The following is a 22,500-nucleotide window of genomic DNA, read 5'->3' as shown; positions in this document are numbered from 1 at the left end:
TATGTACACTCAAACATGCACTCATATATATATATATATATATATATATATATATATATATATATATATATATATATATATATATATATATATATATATATATATATATATATGCAAAACAACCACTCTGAAACAATAGAGAAATTCCAAGCGCTTTCGTGACTACTCACATTATCAAGGAGTAGTCACGAAAGTGCTTGAAATTTCTCTATTCTTTCAGAGTGGTTGTTTTGCATATTCTGAAATCACCTGTTTACTGTGATCTTATTGCATATATATATATATATATATATATATATATATATATATATATATATATATATATATATATATATATATATATATATATATATATATATATATATGTATATATATATATATATATATATATATATATATATATATATATATATATATATATATATATATATATATATATATATATATATATATATTATTGTAACCACGAACGAGTGGTACTGAATCAATATCAACACTGCGACTAGCCGAGGATTCGAACCCATGTCATTTTGGCCACCTCATGGTGAGCGAAAATCACACATGACGCTCTAACCCACAGGACCACGTAATCCTACAGAATCAAGCACTCAGCAGAGCTAGGTGTTTTACCTTGATCTGCTCACCATGAGGTGGGCCAAAACGACATCGTTCGAATCCTCGGCTAGTCGCAGTGTTATTATTGATTCAATATTACTCGTTCGTGTTTACAATAATATAAAATACTGCTCGTGAAGGCTAGTACACCAAACGGGGATTAGAATGAAATTAGTTCAGAGGCACCCACACCACCGTATGTCCTCGCATCAGGGTAAAATACCTAGCTCTGCTGGGTGCTTAATTCAGTAGGATTGCATTTATATTCAAGTTTACATTCACACGTACACATGTGCACAAATACAAATATACATACATACATACATTCGTACTTATGCCCATTTATATGCACATTTATTCAAGCATATGCATACATACATGCATACATACATACATACATACATACATGCACTGGGACTGAAACACATCTGGTTTTCTGTTTGGTTGTTATGGTTAATTGAAAGAGTAAGTGAGCAGGTGGAAGGTGCCATATCTCCTGACACTATCTACGTAACACTCACTCAGAGATCAGTTAGTGTTGTCACCAGTGAAGGGAAGGATATGAGCACCTGCTCTGCCCTCATTAACATAGCCTTCTACACTTACTCTTCACACAGCCATCCTTGGCAATTTGACTTTCTCAGCAATGTCTTTTGTCATTGTTCACTGTGTAATCTGTTTTCTTAGTTATATTATTGAACATAGCCTCTGATCGGACGGGTCGTCACACTGAGCTTCCTTCAGAGTATCCATGAAACACTGCTACACTTTCATCAACGCACATCATACATTATGTCACTGTGGACCTAATTTCTGCACCGTGTCATGTTTGAACATAGAATGATAGACATGTCAGCACTAAGTCATGTGAGAACTTTCTGTATTCTACTTGTAGGACACAACCTCTACTGATCTGTTGGAGACTTTGTTTTTATCTGCTTATGTTCTCTGTAGACAGACCGCTTGCTTAAGCAAAATACCCTGCAAGTCTTGGTACTGACTCTGACTCATTTGGTGTATTTCTGACGGCTCTGGAAGAAGCTTTCTGCTGCATACTAAAAATTAAGTGGACTAACTTTGTGGAATCAGCTACACTGGGAATGAAGAACATTGTCCTCCAGGAGGACACACTCACCTGGCTGACGGCGTCCAGGAGGACACACTCACCTGACGGCGTCCAGGAGGGCACACTCACCTGGCTGACGGCGTCCAGGAGGACACACTCACCTGACTGACGGCGTCCAGGAGGACACACTCATCTGACGGCGTCCAGGAGGGCACACTCACCTTGCTGACGCCGTCCAGGAGGACACACTCACCTCACGGCGTCCAGGAGGGCACACTCACCTGGCTGACGGCGTCCAGGACACACTCACCTGACGGCGTCCAGGAGGGCACACTCACCTGGCTGACGGCGTCCAGGAGGACACACTCACCTGACTGACAGCGTCCAGGAGGACACACTCATCTGACGGCGTCCAGGAGGGCACACTCACCTGGCTGACGGCGTCCAGGAGGACACACTCACCTAACGGCGTCCAGGAGGGCACACTCACCTGGCTGACGGCGTCCAGGAGGACACACTCACCTGACGGCGTCCAGGAGGGCACACTCACCTGGCTGACGGCGTCAGGGTGAAGAAGAGCTGTGCAGGTCAAGACGAGGGTGGAGCCACTTCTGATAAACAGCTCTCTAGGTCCAGGTATACTCGCAGCTGGAACTGCGGAGGCAAGAGAATAATAACAGTGAAGTTAGCTTTACTGGGAGAGACAGCAGCGTTAACGTTGTTAACTTTACTGGGAGAGAAAGAAAAGAGTATTAAAGATAGCTTTTTTATGCTATGAGAGATAATGACACTGAAGTTAGCTTTGCTGGGAGAGATAACAGTATTAAAGATAGCTTTGCTATGAAAAAGAACAAACAACTTGCGGGAGAGAGAGAGAGAGAGAGAGAGAGAGAGATAACAGCATTAAAGATAGCTTTGCTATGCTATAAGAGATAATGACACTGAAGTTAGCTTTGCTGGGAGAGAGAACAGAGTTGAAGTTAGCTTTTCTAAGAGAAATAAGAACGTTAAAGTTAGTTTTCCTGGTCGAGGTTCTCTGCTGGAAAAAAAAATTAGACTTAGTCTAACTACCTCTAGTGTAATTGTATTTGAATAGCTGAAATGTAGTTTGCTTTTTTTTTAAAGATAGTAGTTTTACCACCACCACCACCACCACCACCACCACCACCACCACCACCACCACCACCACCACCACCACCACCACCACCACCTTCTCTACTTCCCAGCTACTATTACTACCTGTGTGGTTCATCGGGCAGTTTTTCAACTAACGTCAGATTTCCTCTGACTACAGCCAACCTCTGTGTTATATCTAGTTTGCTGATTATTTTAAAGTTCTTTCACAGCTCACACTTATATCAATGTATTGTTTTTATCAGTTACAACTTCAGCGGGCAGTCTGTTCCAGTGATTAATAATTCTGTAAAGAAAATGCTTACATTTGTGTTGGATCTCTTGTCTCGAAGTTTAACTATTCAAGACTACTTACCCAGCATTTTAAAAAAAGTACTTGGTTGTTTAAGTATATGATATACTCAAGGTATATGATATACTCAAACTCTTAAAGACATGAATGAGATCTTATCTTAGTCATTCTTTATATACATTGTTTCTTAATGAAGGTATGAGTTTTAATGAAGGTATGAGTTTTAATGAAGGTATGAGTTTTAATTACTCTTCTCCACACCATCTTAAGCCTGGCTTTATCTTCCAGTTAACTTACAGACCAAAACTGCACATAATCTAAGTGTGATGTAAAAAGGGCAATTTTTTTTCTTACGTTTACTGCTGGAAATTTCTCTCTGTGAAGCTTAGAATTATGTTGTCTTGGCTGTTCACAGACATTGTTTAGCATTCTGATAATCGTTGCTTATGCTTATTTCAAGATCATTCTCTGTTTCCTTTCTCTACTAATTTGTTTTCAGACATTATTTAATCATCCATTTAATCTCGTGTATCTGCAATCAGAGAAACCAACAGGATGCTAAATTTCAATGCTAGAAATATCGATTATAATACACCAGAGACAATACTGACATTATAATGTGCATTCTAGATCGCGTCTTGAATATGCCGTGTGGTAATTGACTAGAGATGATAGAAAGGAGGACGGACAAGTACAGTCGAACTCTCACTTAATAACAAACCGTATCAGGAAAGTATAAAAACACTAAACCTTTTGTCCATTACGAAACGGAGGATACAGATCTCACTCCAACCTTTAAAATATTAAATGTTTTTTTTATACACCTGAACACGAAGCACTATTTGAAGTACAATAATACACAAAATAGAATTAAACTTTGAGGCAAGAGATGCAACACGAACGTCTTAAATTTCTCTTATTTTTTACATATAGATTTATAGCAGACTGGAAGAAACTATCTGCTGAAACTAAGTGCGGAGAAAATATCATCATTTAAGAATCAGCTGAACAAGTACTTTCTAAACACAGCATTCAGCTAGATACTACGCAGGGGCAAACTGTAGTCAGTGAATTACTGAAGTTAGTTGAGCTACCTAGAAAATAATAATAATATTAATAATAATAATAATAATAATAAAATATATAGAAGTAGCAGTGGTGGTGGAAGTAGAATGCTAATATTATTTGCTACAAAACTGCTCAATATATCAAATTGTTCACGTCCAGCTGCTCCACAGTAGCTACAAGTAGAACTAGCGATTACTAGAAGCAGAATCACTGGCACACACAACTCTGTGTGTACCAGTACTTTACCTTGAGTAGTTGCCAAAGGAACAATGATCAAAAATAGAGGTAGTTTTAATTGTATGTTTCCCATGTACTTCTACCTCTTCTATAATTGCCGTTCCATTTTTGCTCAGTATGGCATGGTATGTTTTTCCCTTCGTTTCATGCTTGTAGTGGCTGAAGGGAAAGGAGGGAATGAGGGGAGCCATTTGCTTTACTATCTCAGCCACAAACGGGCAAATAAAAGATGATAGTTCTTAATTTGTTGAATTCTGTAGATAGTAAACAGCTCTGTGTGAACTTAAAAGTCCTCTACTAGCTGTTTATGCCATGTGTGGCATGCAAAGAGTATGTTACAATTTATTCGGCGTATGTTCACACTCCCATATAGGCTGCCTCCCAACCAGCGAACCGGGTGCTAAGGATTTAACGATTTTTAGGGTGCCCGTCGTTAAATCAGTACCTTGGTTCATTGTCCAGTCACAGGCGACCCCGCCAAATGCTGAGGCGACGTGGTTCACTCGCAGTCAGCATTTGCCAGACTTGCTTAGCTGCTGGTTGATTATGGTGTTCTCTCTCTCTCTCGCTTCTAGTTTTGCAATTCTTTGTCACCGTGTGGTACACTAATATTCAATTCCTGTACATAGTGTACATAATTATATATATATCTGGTGAAGGAAATACAACTTAAATATTTCTGCTGAGTTTGTTTGCTCCGAAAAACCCCATTATGACCAGGTTACAGACCATTCTTACCTGTGTTCGTAATACAATGTACTCTAATAATATTTAAACTGTATTATTTGCCACTCGTTCAGATTATCCATAATTCACCTCACCACACAAACACATAAATTTACTCTCTTGTGTATTGGGTTGGAATTAATTCAAACTGTCAGGTCATTTGTGAGTTCAGATGGTGTCAACACTCTCATGTCCCATGTGCACATAGGTTACGTGCTAGGAAATAAACATCTTGGAACTCGTGAGATGCTTTAGAGTTGTGTGTTATGTTTAAGAACTTAAGAAGGAAGGAGCACTGCAGCAGGCCTACTGGCCCATGCTAAGCTGTCCCATGCTAGGTATGTCTAGAATCTAGATTCTTCATAATTTGTTAAGTTTGGTATTTAAATTCATGTGGGTTGAGAAACATTTGAAATGTGGGTTGCCTAAGAATCTGGTGTTCATTCAGCTCACAACTATGAGTTGTGAGTTGAAATAAAGAAGACTCACAACTGTGATTTGTGAGCAATGTTTCTCAAACAGTCTCTAAATATAGTTGTAATTGTCTTTCTAAAGTTAAAATAGGAGAATATTACACAAGCAGCATCATTTCCCAAGATGGGGTTAAAAGAAGTCAGCTTCTCAAGATATATACATTGTTGACTCACTTATACCACAGCACTGCTGGGGAAGCTGTCATACCACCGTATCACAGAGGGTTATCGGGAGGCCAGAGTTATCGGGAGGTCAGGGTTATCGGGAGGCCAGGGTTATCGGGAGGCCACGTTATCAAGGTTTATAACTGATCGGGGATAGGTGAACCTAACTTAATTTTCGAAAAAAAAAAAATTAACTTCATTTTTTACTTCGCAGATAATCCAGAAATCTGAAAATTCAATATTAATTCTATGGTGGCCCCGAGGTGGAGAATTTTCTGATTAACTTGGTAAAGCCACTTACGAGATATTAAATTATATATCCTCTTTACTGCAGACTTGAAAAGAGAGAGAGAGAGATTAGAGCTATCTCGAGTTTTCTCTAATAAACTCGATTAGCTGAGACTATTATGTTAACTGTACCCTCGAGAGAGGTGCCTTGATTCTGGAGAAGGACGGGCTCTTAATCCTAGGAAGAGGGGCTTGTCACCCCCCCCCACTCTTGAATTGAACATGATGGCTTCAACATCAACATGAACAACATCAACATAAATAACATTATCAGCAACAACAATAACAAAATAATAATAATAATAATAATAATAATAATAATAATAATAATAATAATAATAATATAATAATAATAATAATAATAATAATAATAATAATAATAATAATAATAATAATAATAATAATGATAACTAACATTAATAATAAATCTTCTGGACTTCCCCCACAACTCATAAAAAATCTCGTGCGAGTCATGGTACACTGTACCAGGTAACTGGGATGTCATAACACAGTACTAGGCACCTGGGACGGTATAACTCTAAGCACTATCTAGGTGGCACAGTATAACACAGAGTTCCAATCAGCTGGGACAGTATCACAAAGTACCAGGTAGCTGGGACAGTATCACAAAGTACCAGGTAGCTGGGACAGTATCACAAAGTACCAGGTAGCTGGGACAGCATCACAAAGTACCAGGTAGCTGGGACAGTATCACAAAGTACCAGGTAGCTGGGACAGTATCACAAAGTACCAGGTAGCTGGGACAGCATCACAAAGTACCAGGTAGCTGGGACAGTATCACAAAGTACCAGGTAGCTGGGACAGCATCACAAAGTACCAGGTAGCTGGGACAGTATCACAGAGTACCAGGCACCTGGGACAGAATAACACAGTGTACCTGAAAGTGTAAAACACACAACACCCGCTGTTGGTGTTAGTATACAAGAACTACGTCCAGACTTACGACACCATAGAACAGAACTAACACTCTTTTCCACGTGTCAGTCCCATATGCAGGCTGAGGGACTGACCACCTCAAAACTACGTCTTCAAGGGGAATGGACTGATTATAACGTCTTCACATCTCTAGTGCTTCTGCTCACTCTTCTATACTCGACTAAAGAAACCCATTGTGTAGCGAAACGTTTCGGAATAAAGATACCTAACTTACCGGTATTGTATACCATTTCAGATTCACTTTATTACCATATTTTATTTTCCCAGTGTTTCCCAAGCTTCAGTAACCATAAGAATTCATACCGCTTAAGAAGATTCAATTATTCAATGATTTAACAACCTTCAAGTCTAAGTTATTCCGCGAATATCAGTTTTTCTACCAAAATTTCCCCAGGGCCAGTGACTCTGAAATTTTTATAGCCCTTTTAAGATGAAAAGAAATTCCACAAGAGATAAATATTTTTTTTTAAATATATATCAACTTTTATTAAACAGATCAAGATTTATATAATTACGGAGTTAAAGATATAGTTCAATGTTACTATGTTATAGTAGATGTTGAAAGTGTAGCTTAAAACACATCACATTAACACATTACAACATTAACACATTACATTAACACATCACAACATTAACACATTACAACATTAACACATCACAACATTAACACATCACAACATTAACACATCACAACATTAACACATTACAACATTAACACATCACAACATTAACACATTACATTAACACATCACAACATTAACACATTACATTAACACATCACAACATTAACACATTACATTAACACATTACAACATTAACACATTACATTAACACATTACAACATTAACACATTACAACATTAACACATTACATTAACACATCACAACATTAACACATCACAACATTAACACATTACAACATTAACACATCACAACATTAACACATTACATTAACACATCACAACATTAACACATCACAACATTAACACATCACAACATTAACACATCACAACATTAACACATTACAACATTAACACATCACAACATTAACTCATTACATTAACACATCACAACATTAACACATTATAACATTAACACATCACAACATTAACTCATTACATTAACACATCACAACATTAACACATCAAATTAAAGCATCAAATTAACACATCACAACATTAACACATCACAACATTAACACATCACAACATTAACACATCAAATTAAAGCATCAAATTAACACATCACAACATTAACACATTTCAGCAATAACACATCACAGCATTAACATATCACAACATTAGCAGATTATGTTAACGTATCACAACATTAAGAAGTTACAACAATAGCACATTACAACATTAGCACATCATATTAACACATCACAACATTACAACAATAACACATCACAATATTAACATATCACATTAACACATCACAACATTAACACATTACAACAATAACACATCACAACATTAACATATCACATTAACACATCACAACATTAACATATCACATTAACACACTACAACTTTAACACATCAAATTAAAATATTACAACATCAACTCATCATATTAAAACATTGCAGCATCAACATATCAAACAATAATACATCACATGCGCACAACACTTTAACAAATCACAGTATTAACATATCACAGCATTAACACATCACAACATTAACACATCACAACATTAGCACATCACATTAACACATCACAGCACAAACACATCACGACATTAACACATCACAACACTAACACATCACGACATTAACACATCACAACATTAACACACCCTATTAACGCATCACAACATTAACACTTGACAACATTAATATATCACAACATTAACACATCACAACATTAACACATCACAACATTAACACATCACAACATTAACACATCACAACATTAACACATCACAACATTAACACATTATAACATTAACAACTCACAACAATAACACATCACACCATTAAAACATCACAACATTAACACTCTACACTATCAGCTTAGAAGACTAAGTCACAACACCTGACATCTGTACGACACTTGGAGGCACTAACAAGAGGAAAACTATTCACGTAATACTAACCACGGAAGGGGTGGGGTTTGAACTCATGGCTAGTGAATCGTAAAACTCTAGGCCACTGCGTTATCCTGGAGTTTTATCACTCACTCATCATGGGTTGAAACCTCACCTATTCGGTGGTCTGTTTACAGTCGTGTTATTATGATTTGGTGAGTCATGTAACACTAACTCTGAAAGTGTTATCTCTGAGCCTTGATGTACATGAGTGTAAAAGTATCAACCAGTGTTTTTTTAATTTACTAGAGAATACAGTGGAAGATGAGGTAATCAGTCTTTCAGCCTTGCAGAACTATACACAATATACAGTGGAAGATGAGGTAATCAGTCCCTCAACGTAGCAGCTGGAGTTCAGTATCTTAGTCTTGATGAGTCCATCATTATAAGCTAAGTATCGCCATACTGACGATACTTAGTTACTGACTCTTCAGTCTAACTTATATGAAGATTATGGGAGTGGTTGGAGGAAGTGTGGTTGTGGCATGCAAAGAGTATGTTATAATTTATTCGACGAATGTACAAACTCCCATATAGGCTGCCTCCCAACCAGCGAACCGGGTGTTAAGTGTTTAACGATTTTTTTTAGGGTACCCGTCGTTAAATCGGTACCTTGGTTCATTGTCCAAATGTTGAGGCCACGTCGCCTCAGCCAAGTGCTGAGGAGACGTGGTTCACTCGCAGTTATCATTTGCCAGACTTGCTTAGCTGCTGGTTGATTATGGTGCTCTCTCTCTCTCTCTCTCTCTGGCTTCTGTTTTGCCATTCTTTGTCACCGTGTGGTACACTTATATTCAACTTCTGTACATAGTGTACATAATTATATATATATATGGTGAAGGAAATACAAGTGGTCGAGGATAGACAGCGTTCTATCATTCACAGCAATAAGGCATCTGGAACAGTGTACTCAGCAGCTGGAACAGTGTACAATTCAGCTGGACCAGTATGGGACACAGTACCAGGAACCTTCCTAATTCTGGAAGCCATCTGAAGTCTAAGGTAACATCTTAATGCTCTATCAGTCTCGAAATCTTTCCTAAAATTAATTACAAAATCTTCAGAATCTAATCATCTCGCACAGGGAGGCAGGGGATGAATTGATGGCGCTGGGAGGCAGGCGATGAGTTCATGATGCTGGGAGGTAGGGGGCGAGTTGATGATGCTGGGAGGCAGTGGACGAGTTGATGATGCTGGGAGGTTGGGGACGAGTTGATGATGCTGGGAGGCAGGGGACGAGTTGATGATGCTGGGAGGTAGGGGACGAGTTGATGATGCTGGGTGGTAGGGGACGAGTTGATGATGCTGGGTGGTAGGGGACGAGTTGATGATGCTGGGAGGTAGGGGACGAGTTGATGATGCTGGGTGGTAGGGGACGAGTTGATGATGCTGGGTGGTAGGGGACGAGTTGATGATGCTGGGAGGTAGGGGACGAGTTGATGATGCTGGGTGGTAGGGGACGAGTTGATGATGCTGGGTGGTAGGGGACGAGTTGATGATGCTGGGTGGTAGGGGACGAGTTGATGATGCTGGGAGGTAGGGGACGAGTTGATGATGCTGGGTGGTAGGGGACGAGTTGATGATGCTGGGAGGTAGGGGACGAGTTGATGATGCTGGGTGGTAGGGGACGAGTTGATGATGCTGGGTGGTAGGGGACGAGTTGATGATGCTGGGAGGTAGGGGACGAGTTGACGATGCTGGGTGGTAGGGGACGAGTTGATGATGCTGGGAGGTAGGGGACGAGTTGATGATGCTAGGAGGCAGGGGATATGAGTTGATGATGCTGGGAGGCAGGGGATATGAGTTGATGATGCTGGGAGGCAGGGGATATGAGTTGATGATGCTGGGAGGCAGGGGATATGAGTTGATGATGCTGGGAGGCAGGGGATATGAGTTGATGATGCTGGGAGGCAGGGGATATGAGTTGATGATGCTGGGAGGCAGGGGATATGAGTTGATGATGCTGGGAGGCAGGGGATATGAGTTGATGATGCTGGGAGGCAGGGGATATGAGTTGATGATGCTGGGAGGCAGGGGATATGAGTTGATGATGCTGGGAGGCAGGGGATATGAGTTGATGATGCTGGGAGGCAGGGGATATGAGTTGATGATGCTGGGAGGCAGGGGATATGAGTTGATGATGCTGGGAGGCAGGGGATATGAGTTGATGATGCTGGGAGGCAGGGGATATGAGTTGATGATGCTGGGAGGCAGGGGATATGAGTTGATGATGCTGGGAGGCAGGGGATATGAGTTGATGATGCTGGGAGGCAGGGGATATGAGTTGATGATGCTGGGAGGCAGGGGATATGAGTTGATGATGCTGGGAGGCAGGGGATATGAGTTGATGATGCTGGGAGGCAGGGGATATGAGTTGATGATGCTGGGAGGCAGGGGATATGAGTTGATGATGCTGGGAGGCAGGGGATATGAGTTGATGATGCTGGGAGGCAGGGGATATGAGTTGATGATGCTGGGAGGCAGGGGACGAGTTGATGATGCTGGGAGGCAGGGGACGAGTTGATGATGCTGGGAGGCAGGGGACGAGTTGATGATGCTGGGAGGCAGGGGACGAGTTGATGATGCTGGGAGGCAGGGGATATGAGTTGATGATGCTGGGAGGCAGGGGATATGAGTTGATGATGCTGGGAGGCAGGGGATATGAGTTGATGATGCTGGGAGGCAGGGGATATGAGTTGATGATGCTGGGAGGCAGGGGATATGAGTTGATGATGCTGGGAGGCAGGGGATATGAGTTGATGATGCTGGGAGGCAGGGGATAGGAGTTGATGATGCTGGGAGGCAGGGGATAGGAGTGGATGATGCTGGGCGGCAGGTGATATGAGTTGATGATGCTGGGAGGCAGGGGATATGAGTTGATGATGCTGGGAGGCAGGGGATATGAGTTGATGATGCTGGGAGGCAGGGGATATGAGTTGATGATGCTGGGAGGCAGGGGATATGAGTTGATGATGCTGGGAGGCAGGGGATATGAGTTGATGATGCTGGGAGGCAGGGGATATGAGTTGATGATGCTGGGAGGCAGGGGATATGAGTTGATGATGCTGGGAGGCAGGGGATATGAGTTGATGATGCTGGGATGATGCAGGCAGGGGATATGAGTTGATGATGCTGGGAGGCAGGGGACGAGTTGATGATGCTGGGAGGCAGGGGACGAGTTGATGATGCTGGGAGGCAGGGGACGAGTTGATGATGCTGGGAGGCAGGGGACGAGTTGATGATGCTGGGAGGCAGGGGACGAGTTGATGATGCTGGGAGGCAGGGGATATGAGTTGATGATGCTGGGAGGCAGGGGATATGAGTTGATGATGCTGGGAGGCAGGGGATATGAGTTGATGATGCTGGGAGGCAGGGGATATGAGTTGATGATGCTGGGAGGCAGGGGATATGAGTTGATGATGCTGGGAGGCAGGGGATATGAGTTGATGATGCTGGGAGGCAGGGGATATGAGTTGATGATGCTGGGAGGCAGGGGATATGAGTTGATGATGCTGGGAGGCAGGGGATATGAGTTGATGATGCTGGGAGGCAGGGGATATGAGTTGATGATGCTGGGAGGCAGGGGATATGAGTTGATGATGCTGGGAGGCAGGGGATATGAGTTGATGATGCTGGGAGGCAGGGGATATGAGTTGATGATGCTGGGAGGCAGGGGATATGAGTTGATGATGCTGGGAGGCAGGGGATATGAGTTGATGATGCTGGGAGGCAGGGGATATGAGTTGATGATGCTGGGAGGCAGGGGATATGAGTTGATGATGCTGGGAGGCAGGGGATATGAGTTGATGATGCTGGGAGGCAGGGGATATGAGTTGATGATGCTGGGAGGCAGGGGATATGAGTTGATGATGCTGGGAGGCAGGGGATATGAGTTGATGATGCTGGGAGGCAGGGGATATGAGTTGATGATGCTGGGAGGCAGGGGATATGAGTTGATGATGCTGGGAGGCAGGGGATATGAGTTGATGATGCTGGGAGGCAGGGGATATGAGTTGATGATGCTGGGAGGCAGGGGATATGAGTTGATGATGCTGGGAGGCAGGGGATATGAGTTGATGATGCTGGGAGGCAGGGGATATGAGTTGATGATGCTGGGAGGCAGGGGACGAGTTGATTTTGGGGATAGAATAGTAAATGGATTTGAAAGACGTTACAGAATCAAGAAGAGTGAAATACCTCATTTATAGAAATAGCAAAACAAGGGATACCGGGGATACAGGAGATACAGAGGATACAGGGGATACTGGCATACAGGGGATACTGGTGATACTGAGATACAGGGGATTCAGGGGATACAGGAGTAGTTCACTGGAACAGATGAATAAAACACACTTCAGTAAGGATACCAAAGTGTACACATATGCCTTATTCATTAACTTGTCGACACTGCATAGCACCAATAAAGTGAAAGTGCCTTGAAATGAGCACAGGCACTCGGAGATGAGCACAAAAACTCAAAGATGAGCACAGACAGTCAGAGAATAAATACCACTACATAAATTTAGTCTGGCCTGAGATATGTTTTTAGGATTAGACTAAATTAAACGGCGTAATTTTTTTAGCAAGGTTGTGGTTGTGTGCATATTAACTGGGGCAGTGATGGAATAAGACATTTGTCTGGAAAAATAATGTTTATTTGAAAAATACACGACAATGATATGAAAGATAATTGATTTAATAAGAGATAAGATAACAAGTCGTTCAGGGCCTTTAGCAGTAAAACGACCCAAAAACATCTTAGGTGGGTGTTTTGGCTCTTATTGAAAGTGTCCATTCCTAAGAGCTTAGCCTTTGCTCAATCTCACTACGACTGATCTGTGCCCATATGCTTTAAAATGCACCACATCTGATCAAGTGTTCACCACAGCCGCCTTTTTTTTCATACCAGGAGTCAATAATTGTTTCTTTTCCGGCTTTCTGGCAGTTCTGATAACTTAAAGGAGCCTTAGTCGAACAGCTGAAGAATCAACATTTACGCAGCTGAAGCCAAATGTCTCAGTAGTTCTCTGCTGGTTTTCTTGGGATCCTTCACACTATTTTCTTATGATAACCTTATCATCGTGAGGTGGTGTCTTGTGTTTACTGCCACATCTTCCTCGATGTAACGCTCCACAGTCACCAGTGCCGTCGGCTCTCTTCAGAATCCGACCAACAGTTGACTTTGTTAAGTTCAAATTTTCTGCGATCTGTCTTATACTCATATCAGCAGGTTTTCAAAGAGTTATAATATTTTCACGCTTCCTAGGTGTAACATCCATTGTGAATTTCCGCAGTAAAAGTGAACTTAAGGAGAGAATTTGGTTAGAAGACATTCACTCACGGAGCATGCTTGCAGGAATAGCCTTACAGAACAACAGCTGTTGTAGCACTGACGACAGTCTCAGAAAAACGCCACAGCTGGATTGTTGCCAGAAGTTAGTAACAAACTCTTCTGAAAAGAAAAGACCCCAACTACATTAAGTAAGACGGAGACTAAGACATATTATGAGATAATCACAAAATTTACTCCGTTGCAATTAATTTGCACACTACTGTAGGTGTGGTATCTTAGTTTAGGAACAAAACTAATTTTTATAGTATATTAAATAAAAATTTATTCCAATAAACACACAAGGGTTAATTTTTGAAGGGTAGCTATGTGTAAATGATTAATTTGTCTTACTTGGTTCAGTATATATATACTGAGAGATACACACCTTTCGGTGTAAACAAACTAAAGGACATAATACACCTTTTTGCCACATATACACTGATATATACACCTTTAAGAGTATATACACCTAGAGATGCTTTCATCTAGGTGTATCTACGGTGAGTGATACACACTTCTCAGTGTATATACACTCTGAGATAAAGTCCAGAGATGTACATACCTCTAAGACAACATTACTTATCATTACAAGATATTTTAATGTACGTAACCAAGCAGACAGCATTAGCTAGCATAACATCAACAAGTCTGGGGAGAAATACAAATCAACGAACGAGATTCACTTTTCAGTTAAAAGAGAAAAACATCCAATAAAGTGATCTGAACATGAATCAAAGGTATTTTTCTGGGTCAACCTGAAAAAGGAAAAGTGAGCAAATAAACTCTGGGAAAAATGTTTTGAAGATGGAGTAAAATGTTATGAAAATGATATTGCACATTCTTTTGAAGGCAGTGATTTACTTAGAGATAATGAAGGAGAAATTGTTTAAGTTAAGCAGTGGAATTTTGGTAAGTAATCTGATCACCTTGTACCATGGTTGAGGGACTGACCAACTTTCATGGTAGAGGGACTGATTACCCTCTATCAAGGTTGAGGAACTGACCACCTTGAACTACTAAATCTCTGCGATAAACACACCCTAAGTCAGCAGACAGTGGAGCCAACAAGTCTGGAAAACACGATTGACCTTATCTTCACAAGTAATGAGGACCTGGTAAGAGACATAACAATATAAGAAATAACTAATTCCGATCACAATCTAATCGAAGTTCAGACTTACATGCACAGGAGTCCTCATCAGCAAAATGCACATAGCTGTGAAGGTGATTCACAAAAGACAACTTCAACAACAAGAACATCAACTGGGACCAGGTGAACCATGTCTTAAATGAAACTTGTTGGGAAGATATCGTAAATAACATGGACCCTAACCAGTGCCTTGAAAGGATCAACTTCCTGGCAGCTGAAGTATGTTCAAGGCATATTCCCCTACGAAGAAGTAAATTGGAGAGAGAGAACGATGCTCCCTCTACAAAAGACGACGAAGAATCACTGAGCTCCTCAAGAACGCTAGATTATCTGATACACGGAAAAAATCGCTGACCAGGGAAGTGGAAAGTATCGAACTTAAGTTAAAGAACTCTTACAGAACCCAGGAGAGACAGGAGGAGCTAAAAGCTATTAGTGAAATTGAAAGAAATTAAAAATATTTATTTTCATATGCCAAAAACAAGTCAAATACCACATCTAGTATCGGGCCCTTACACAGACAAGATGGGACTTACACAGATGACAACAAACAAATGTGTGAGATACTGAAATCCCAATATGACTCTGTGTTTAGCGAGCCACAGACCAGTCTAAAGATTTACAATCCAAATGATTTTCTCATGAATGAGCCTCAAAACTCCAATAATGAATGCCAGATTTCCGACATTACCCTAACTCCGATTGACTTTGAGAAAACCATTGACAACATGCACATGCACTCAGCCCCGGGCCCAGACTCGTGGAACTCTATGTTCATTAAGCTTAGACATGGGTGAAATTCCACAATCACTAATAACAACTGATATAGCCCCACTCCATGAAGGTGTCAGCAAAGCAATAGCTAAGAACTATAGACCAATAGTTCTAACGTCCCACATAATAAAAATCTTTGAAAATGTTCTAAGAAGCACGATTGCAAACCCAAAAACTGCACAATACAGGGCAACATGGGTCCAGAGCAGGTCGCTCCTACCTCTCGGAAACTAATGTATCACTATGATATGATCTTGGATGCACTGAAAGAAAACAGAATGCAGATGTAAAATATACACAGACTTGTAAAAGCCTTCGACAAGTGCGATCAAAATACTTGCTAAAGGAATAACTGGCAAAGTGGGGAGATGGATCTTTAACTCTTTCACTTTTTAACTGTTTCACAAGGCACAGTACTCGCCCCCATCCTGTTCCTCATCCTCACATCAGACATAGACAGAGATGTAATCCACAGCACCGTGTCATCCTTTGAAGACGATACTAGGATCTGCATGAGACTGCCATCTATTGAGGAAACGATTAACCTCCAAGAAGATATAAACCAAGTTTTCCAATGGGCAACGGAAAACAATGTGATGTTCAATGAAGACAAATTCCATCTACTCCGTTATGGAAAACTGGAGGAGATAATAACTAGAACGGAATAAACTACAAACTCTGATCATAAAATAGAGCGGAAAAATAACGTGAGGGACCTGGGAGTGGTTTTGTCTGAGGATCTCACTTTCAAGAATCACAACAGTGCCATGATCACAACTGCAAAGAAAATGATAGGATGGATAATGAGAACTTTCAAAACAAGAGCTGCCAAGCCAGTGATAATTCTTTTCAAATCACTTGTTCTATCTAGGCTGGAATACTGCTGTAAATTAACATCTCCGTTCAAAGGAGGTGAAATTGCAGATCTAGAGAGTGTACAGAGAACCTTTACTGCACATAAGTTCTATCAAACACCTCAACTACTGGGAACGCTTGGAAGCACTTGACTTGTACTTGCTGGAACGCAGGCGAGAGAGATATATCATAATCTACACTTGGAAAATACTAGAAGGAATGGTCTCGAATCTACACACAGAAATCACTCCCTACGAAAATAAAAGACTGGGCAGGCAGTGCAAAATTCCCCCAATAAAAAGTAGGGACGCCATTGGTACACTAAAACACCATAAGTGTCCGGGGCCCAAGACTGTTCAACAGCCTCCCACCAAGCATAAGGGGAATTACCAATAAACCCCTGGCTGCCTTCGAGAGCTGGACAGATACTTAAAGTTGGTGCCAGATCAGCCGGGTAGTGGTTCGTACGTTGGACTACGTGCGGCCACCAGTAACAGCCTTGTTGATCAGGCCTTGATCCACCGGAAAGCCTGATCGTGGACCGGGCAGTGGGGGCGTTGATCCCCGGAATACCCACGAAGTAGACTCCAGGTAGACCTATTAAGATTGAGGAACTAACCACTGAGGGATTGACAACCTTCTATCAACGCTGAGGGACTGGCAACTTTCTACCATGACTGAGGGACCGACCACCTTCTATCAAGGCTGAGTGATCACTTTCTATCAAGGTTGAAGGGACATCCAGTACACCTCCATAAGCTTCCAGTTCACTGCCACTCATGTCCAACGCACTCTCTCACATTCCTCACCATTCCCATTCTTTGGAAACACACACTCGCCCTACTACCGCAACACACTTCCTAACACACCCTCCATACTTCACCCCGGAATTTTGCAAGAATAAATAGGAAGAAAGTAAACAATTCTCTGGTTGGCAAATATCTCATTTTATGGTTAAATAATTCTTTGCATGGCTCCTATTGTCTTTTGTTTTCCCTGGAGAGATAATATCAGGAGGCAATTTCCTCAGTTTAGCCGTGATTAAAGTGTCAGTTTGCAATGGACTGGCCACCTTGCAATTGCATATGGAAAATTTGCATTGAATGAACTACTGCCTCGGGCTGAGCCATCCTCCAGCAAGGCTAGCCTGCAGCGAGGCCAGTCTGCAGCCAGGCCAGCCTCCAGCGAGGCCACCCTCCAACGAGGCCATCTGAAGCGCCTGAAATACTACTGCTGCCCTGAACTAATGTGAGAACTCCCCTTAGAAGAGATTAATCTCATTCTCGACATTATCACGAGCTCAAGAGGACCACGTGCACTAGGAATGGTTGCTATTATCTTAGGAAGACCACGAGCTCAAGAAGACCATGGGAACTCTGGTCCTGAGCTTAGGGTAATTCCAGGGTAAGACCTGTTATCCTACCTCAGCTCATTTACAAGCAAAGAGCTGTTATCCTACTTCAGTTCATTTACAGGTTAAAAGCTGTTATCTTACCTCAGTTCATTTACAGGCTAAGAGCTGTTATCCTATCTCAGTTCATTTACAGGTTAAGAGCTGTTATCCTACTTCATTTCATTTACAGGCTAAGAGCTATTATCCTGCCTCAGCTCATTTGCAAGCTAAGAGCTGTTATCTTACCTCAGTTCATTTACAGGCTAAGAGCTGTTATCCTACGCAGCTTATTTACAATCTAATAAGTTACTTCAATACCCAGCTCTACTTAAGAATGAGACTCAAATACCACTTATGAGTACCTCTGAGAGATGTTTCGCATCTGAGGTGGGAGGTGGAGGGCGAAACGTCTCTGAAATAAAGATAACTACTGGGATGCGCATATGTTTCAGTCATGATTAGTTTGATGACTGAAAATCTGAAGGAAAATTTTTACCTGTTGTATTATATAACCATATACATTGTCTACATATATTGTCTACATATATTGTCTATATAGATTTTTTTACATATATTGTCTACTTGTACTGTTTACATATATTGCCTATAGATATTTTACATATATTTGTTACATATATTGTCTGTATATATTGTCTACATATATTATTTACATTATACTCTCGAAATATATTGTCTACATATATCGTCTACGAAACACATGGTCCACAACTACCTGTTGCAAGTGCATAATATGATACTTGTTTGCTTACCGAACTGAGAAAAACTGGCTGGAGTACTGAGTTGACCACGGGAGTCATAGCGCTGAAACGAAGGGAACAGAGTTCGATTCCCGGGCTGGGTGAGACGTAGTCTCTCTACACCTGTTGGACCTGTCCAACTCTAGGATTAGGTAAGGTGAGCTGCTGCTGCTGCTATCTTGCCTCAGCTCATTTACAGACGAAGAGCTGTTATCCTGCCTCAGCTCATTTTAAACCTCAGTCCTATCGTAGTTATAACTACTGGGAGGTGTTATTATAACTACGATGGAACTCAGGGTTGAAATAAGGTGAGGCAGGATAACAGCTCTTCTTCTGTAAATGAGCTGAGGCAGGATAACAGCTCTTCGTCTGTAAATGAGCTGAGGCAGGATAACAGCTCTTCGTCTGTAAATGAGCTGAGGCAGGATAACAGCTCTTCGTCTGTAAATGAGCTGAGGCAGGATAACTGCTCATCGTCTGTAAATGAGCTGAGGCAGGATAAAAAAAAACTCTTAACCTGTAAATGATCTAAGGTAAGATAACGACTGTTAGTCTGTAAATGAGCTAAGGAAAGATAACAACAGCTCTTGGCCTCTAAACTGAAATGAGAAAAGACACCTTGAGAACTATAACGACTTACTATGAACAAGTTGTAAACGTGTAAAGATATGGAAGTATAGAATTTTATCCATGTGTGTGGAGCTCCGTGCCAGCTGGTTGGAGCAGAATATATCTTATCTGAACCTTAATGGAATAGTATTGGACGTGATGTAGTTTTGATTCAAGTTATATATCAAAGGGATACTCCTGTGTGACTGTCTCTCTCTCTCTCTCTGTCTCTCTCTGTCTCTCTCTCTCTCTGTCTCACTTGCTGGTTGTTTTGTGTGCGTGTGTGTGTGTGTGTGTGTGTGTGTGTGTGTGTGTGTGTGTGTGTGTACTCACCTATTTGTACTCACCTATTTGTGGTTGCAGGGGTCGAGTCCTAGCTCCTGGCCCCGCCTCTTCACCGGTTGCTACTAGGCCCTCTCTCTCCCCGCTCCATGAGCTTTATCAAACCTCGTCTTAAAACTGTGTATGGTTCCTGCCTCCACTACGTCATTTTCTAGGCTATTCCACTGCCTTACAACTCTATGACTGAAGAAATACTTCCTACTATCTCTCTGACTCATTTGTGTCTTCAACTTCCAATTGTGGCCTCTTGTTTCTGTGTCCCCTCCCTGGAACATCCTGTCCTTGTCCACCTTGTCTATTCCACGCAGTATTTTATATGTCGTTATCATGTCTCCCCTGACCCTCCTGTCCTCCAGTGTGGTCAGGCCGATTTCCCTTAATCTTTCCTCATAGGACATTCCCCTTAGCTCTGGAACTAACCTTGTCGCAAACCTTTGTACTTTCTCTAGTTTCTTGACGTGCTTTATCAAGTGCGGGTTCCAAACAGGTGCTGCATACTCCAGTATGGGCCTGACATACACGGTGTACAGTGTCTTGAATGATTCCTTACTAAGGTATCGGAATGCTGTTCTCAGGTTTGCCAGGCGCCCATATGCTGCAGCAGTTATCTGATTGATGTGTGCTTCCGGAGACATGCTCGGTGTTATGCTCACCCCAAGATCTTTCTCCTTGAGTGAGGTTTGCAGTCTTTGGCCACCTAGCCTATACTCTGTCTGTGGTCTTCTGTGCCCCTCCCCCATCTTCATGACTTTGCATTTGGCAGGATTAAATTCGAGAAGCCATTTGCTGGACCAGGTGTCCAGTCTGTCCAGGTCTCTTTGAAGTCCTGCCTGGTCCTCATCAGATTTAATTCTCCTCATTAACTTCACATCATCTGCAAACAGGGACACTTCTGAGTCTAACCCTTCCGTCATGTCGTTCACATATACCAAAAATAGCACTGGTCCTAGGACCGACCCCTGTGGGACCCCGCTCGTCACAGGTGCCCACTGTGATACATCATTACGTACCATGACTCGTTGTTGCCTCCCTGTCAGGTATTCTCTGATCCATTGCAGTGCCCTTCCTGTTATATGCGCCTGATGCTCTAGCTTCTGCACTAATCTCTTGTGAGGAACTGTGTCAAAGGCCTTCTTGCAGTCCAAGAAGATGCAATCAACCCACCCCTCTCTCTCTTGTCTTACTTCTGTTATTTTATCATAAAACTCCAGAAGGTTTGTGACACAGGATTTGCCTTACGTGAATCCGTGCTGGTTGGCATTTATACTCCTGTTCCGTTACAGGTGCTCCACCACTCTCCTCCTGATAATCTTCTCCATAATTTTGCATACTATACACGTCAATGACACAGATCTATAGTTTAGTGCCTCTTTTCTGTCTCCTTTTTAAAAAATGGGAACTACATTTGCCGTCTTCCATACCTCAGGTAGTTGCCCAGTTTCCAGGGATGTGTTGAAGATTGTGGTAAGTGGCACGCACAATATATCTGCTCCCTCTCTAAGGACCCATGGGGAGATGTTGTCTGGTCCCATTGCCTTTGAGGTATCGATGTCCCTTAGCAGTTTCTTCACCTCCTCCTCATCTGTATGTATGTCGTCCAACACTTGTTGGTGTATTCCTTGCTGGTGTCCCCGTCTGGTCTGTCCCCCCAGAGTCCTTCCTGTCTCTACTGTAAATACTTCCTTAAATCTCTTGTTTAGCTCCTCACATACCTCTTGATCGTTTCTTGTGAGTTCTCCACCTTCTTTCCTCAGCCTTATCACCTGGTCCTTGACTGTTGTCTTCCTCCTAATGTGGCTATACAGCAGTTTCGGGTCAGATTTGACTTTCGATGCTATGTCGTTTTCATACTGTCGCTGGGCCTCCCTCCTTATCTGTGCATACTCGTTTCTGGCTCTTCTACTAATCTCCTTGTTTTCCTGGGTCCTATGCCTCCTGTACCTTTTCCATTCTCTGTTGCACTTAGTTTTTGCCTCCCTACACCTTCGGGTAAACCAAGGACTCGTTTTGGTCTTCCTATTATTTCCGTTTCCCTTGGGAACAAAACTTTCCTCTGCCTCCTTGCACTTTGTTGCCACATATTCCATCATCTCGTTTACTGATTTTCCTACCATTTCTCTGTCCCACTGAACCTCATGCAGGAAGTTTCTCATACCTGTGTAGTCCCCCCTTTTATAG

The 22,500-nt window shown here is 41.8% G+C and overlaps 1 protein-coding gene across 1 annotated transcript in view; it reads right to left on the bottom strand.

Moving 5' to 3' along the window:
• LOC128699050 (opioid-binding protein/cell adhesion molecule homolog) overlaps positions 1 to 22,500 on the bottom strand; it is a 75,825-nt gene that overhangs the window by 6,089 nt on the left and 47,236 nt on the right. Inside the window, exon 5 of the mRNA XM_053791559.2 lies at positions 2,232 to 2,335. Within this exon, the coding sequence (XP_053647534.2) occupies positions 2,232 to 2,335 (104 nt within the window). The remainder of the gene's footprint in view (positions 1 to 2,231; positions 2,336 to 22,500) is intronic.

The sequence above is a fragment of the Cherax quadricarinatus genome, chromosome 54 (genome assembly GCF_038502225.1).
Source record: "Cherax quadricarinatus isolate ZL_2023a chromosome 54, ASM3850222v1, whole genome shotgun sequence".
Taxonomy (NCBI): domain Eukaryota; kingdom Metazoa; phylum Arthropoda; class Malacostraca; order Decapoda; family Parastacidae; genus Cherax; species Cherax quadricarinatus.
The sequence above is the reverse complement of the archived record's forward strand: the minus strand, read 5'-3'. Positions and strand labels throughout refer to the sequence as shown.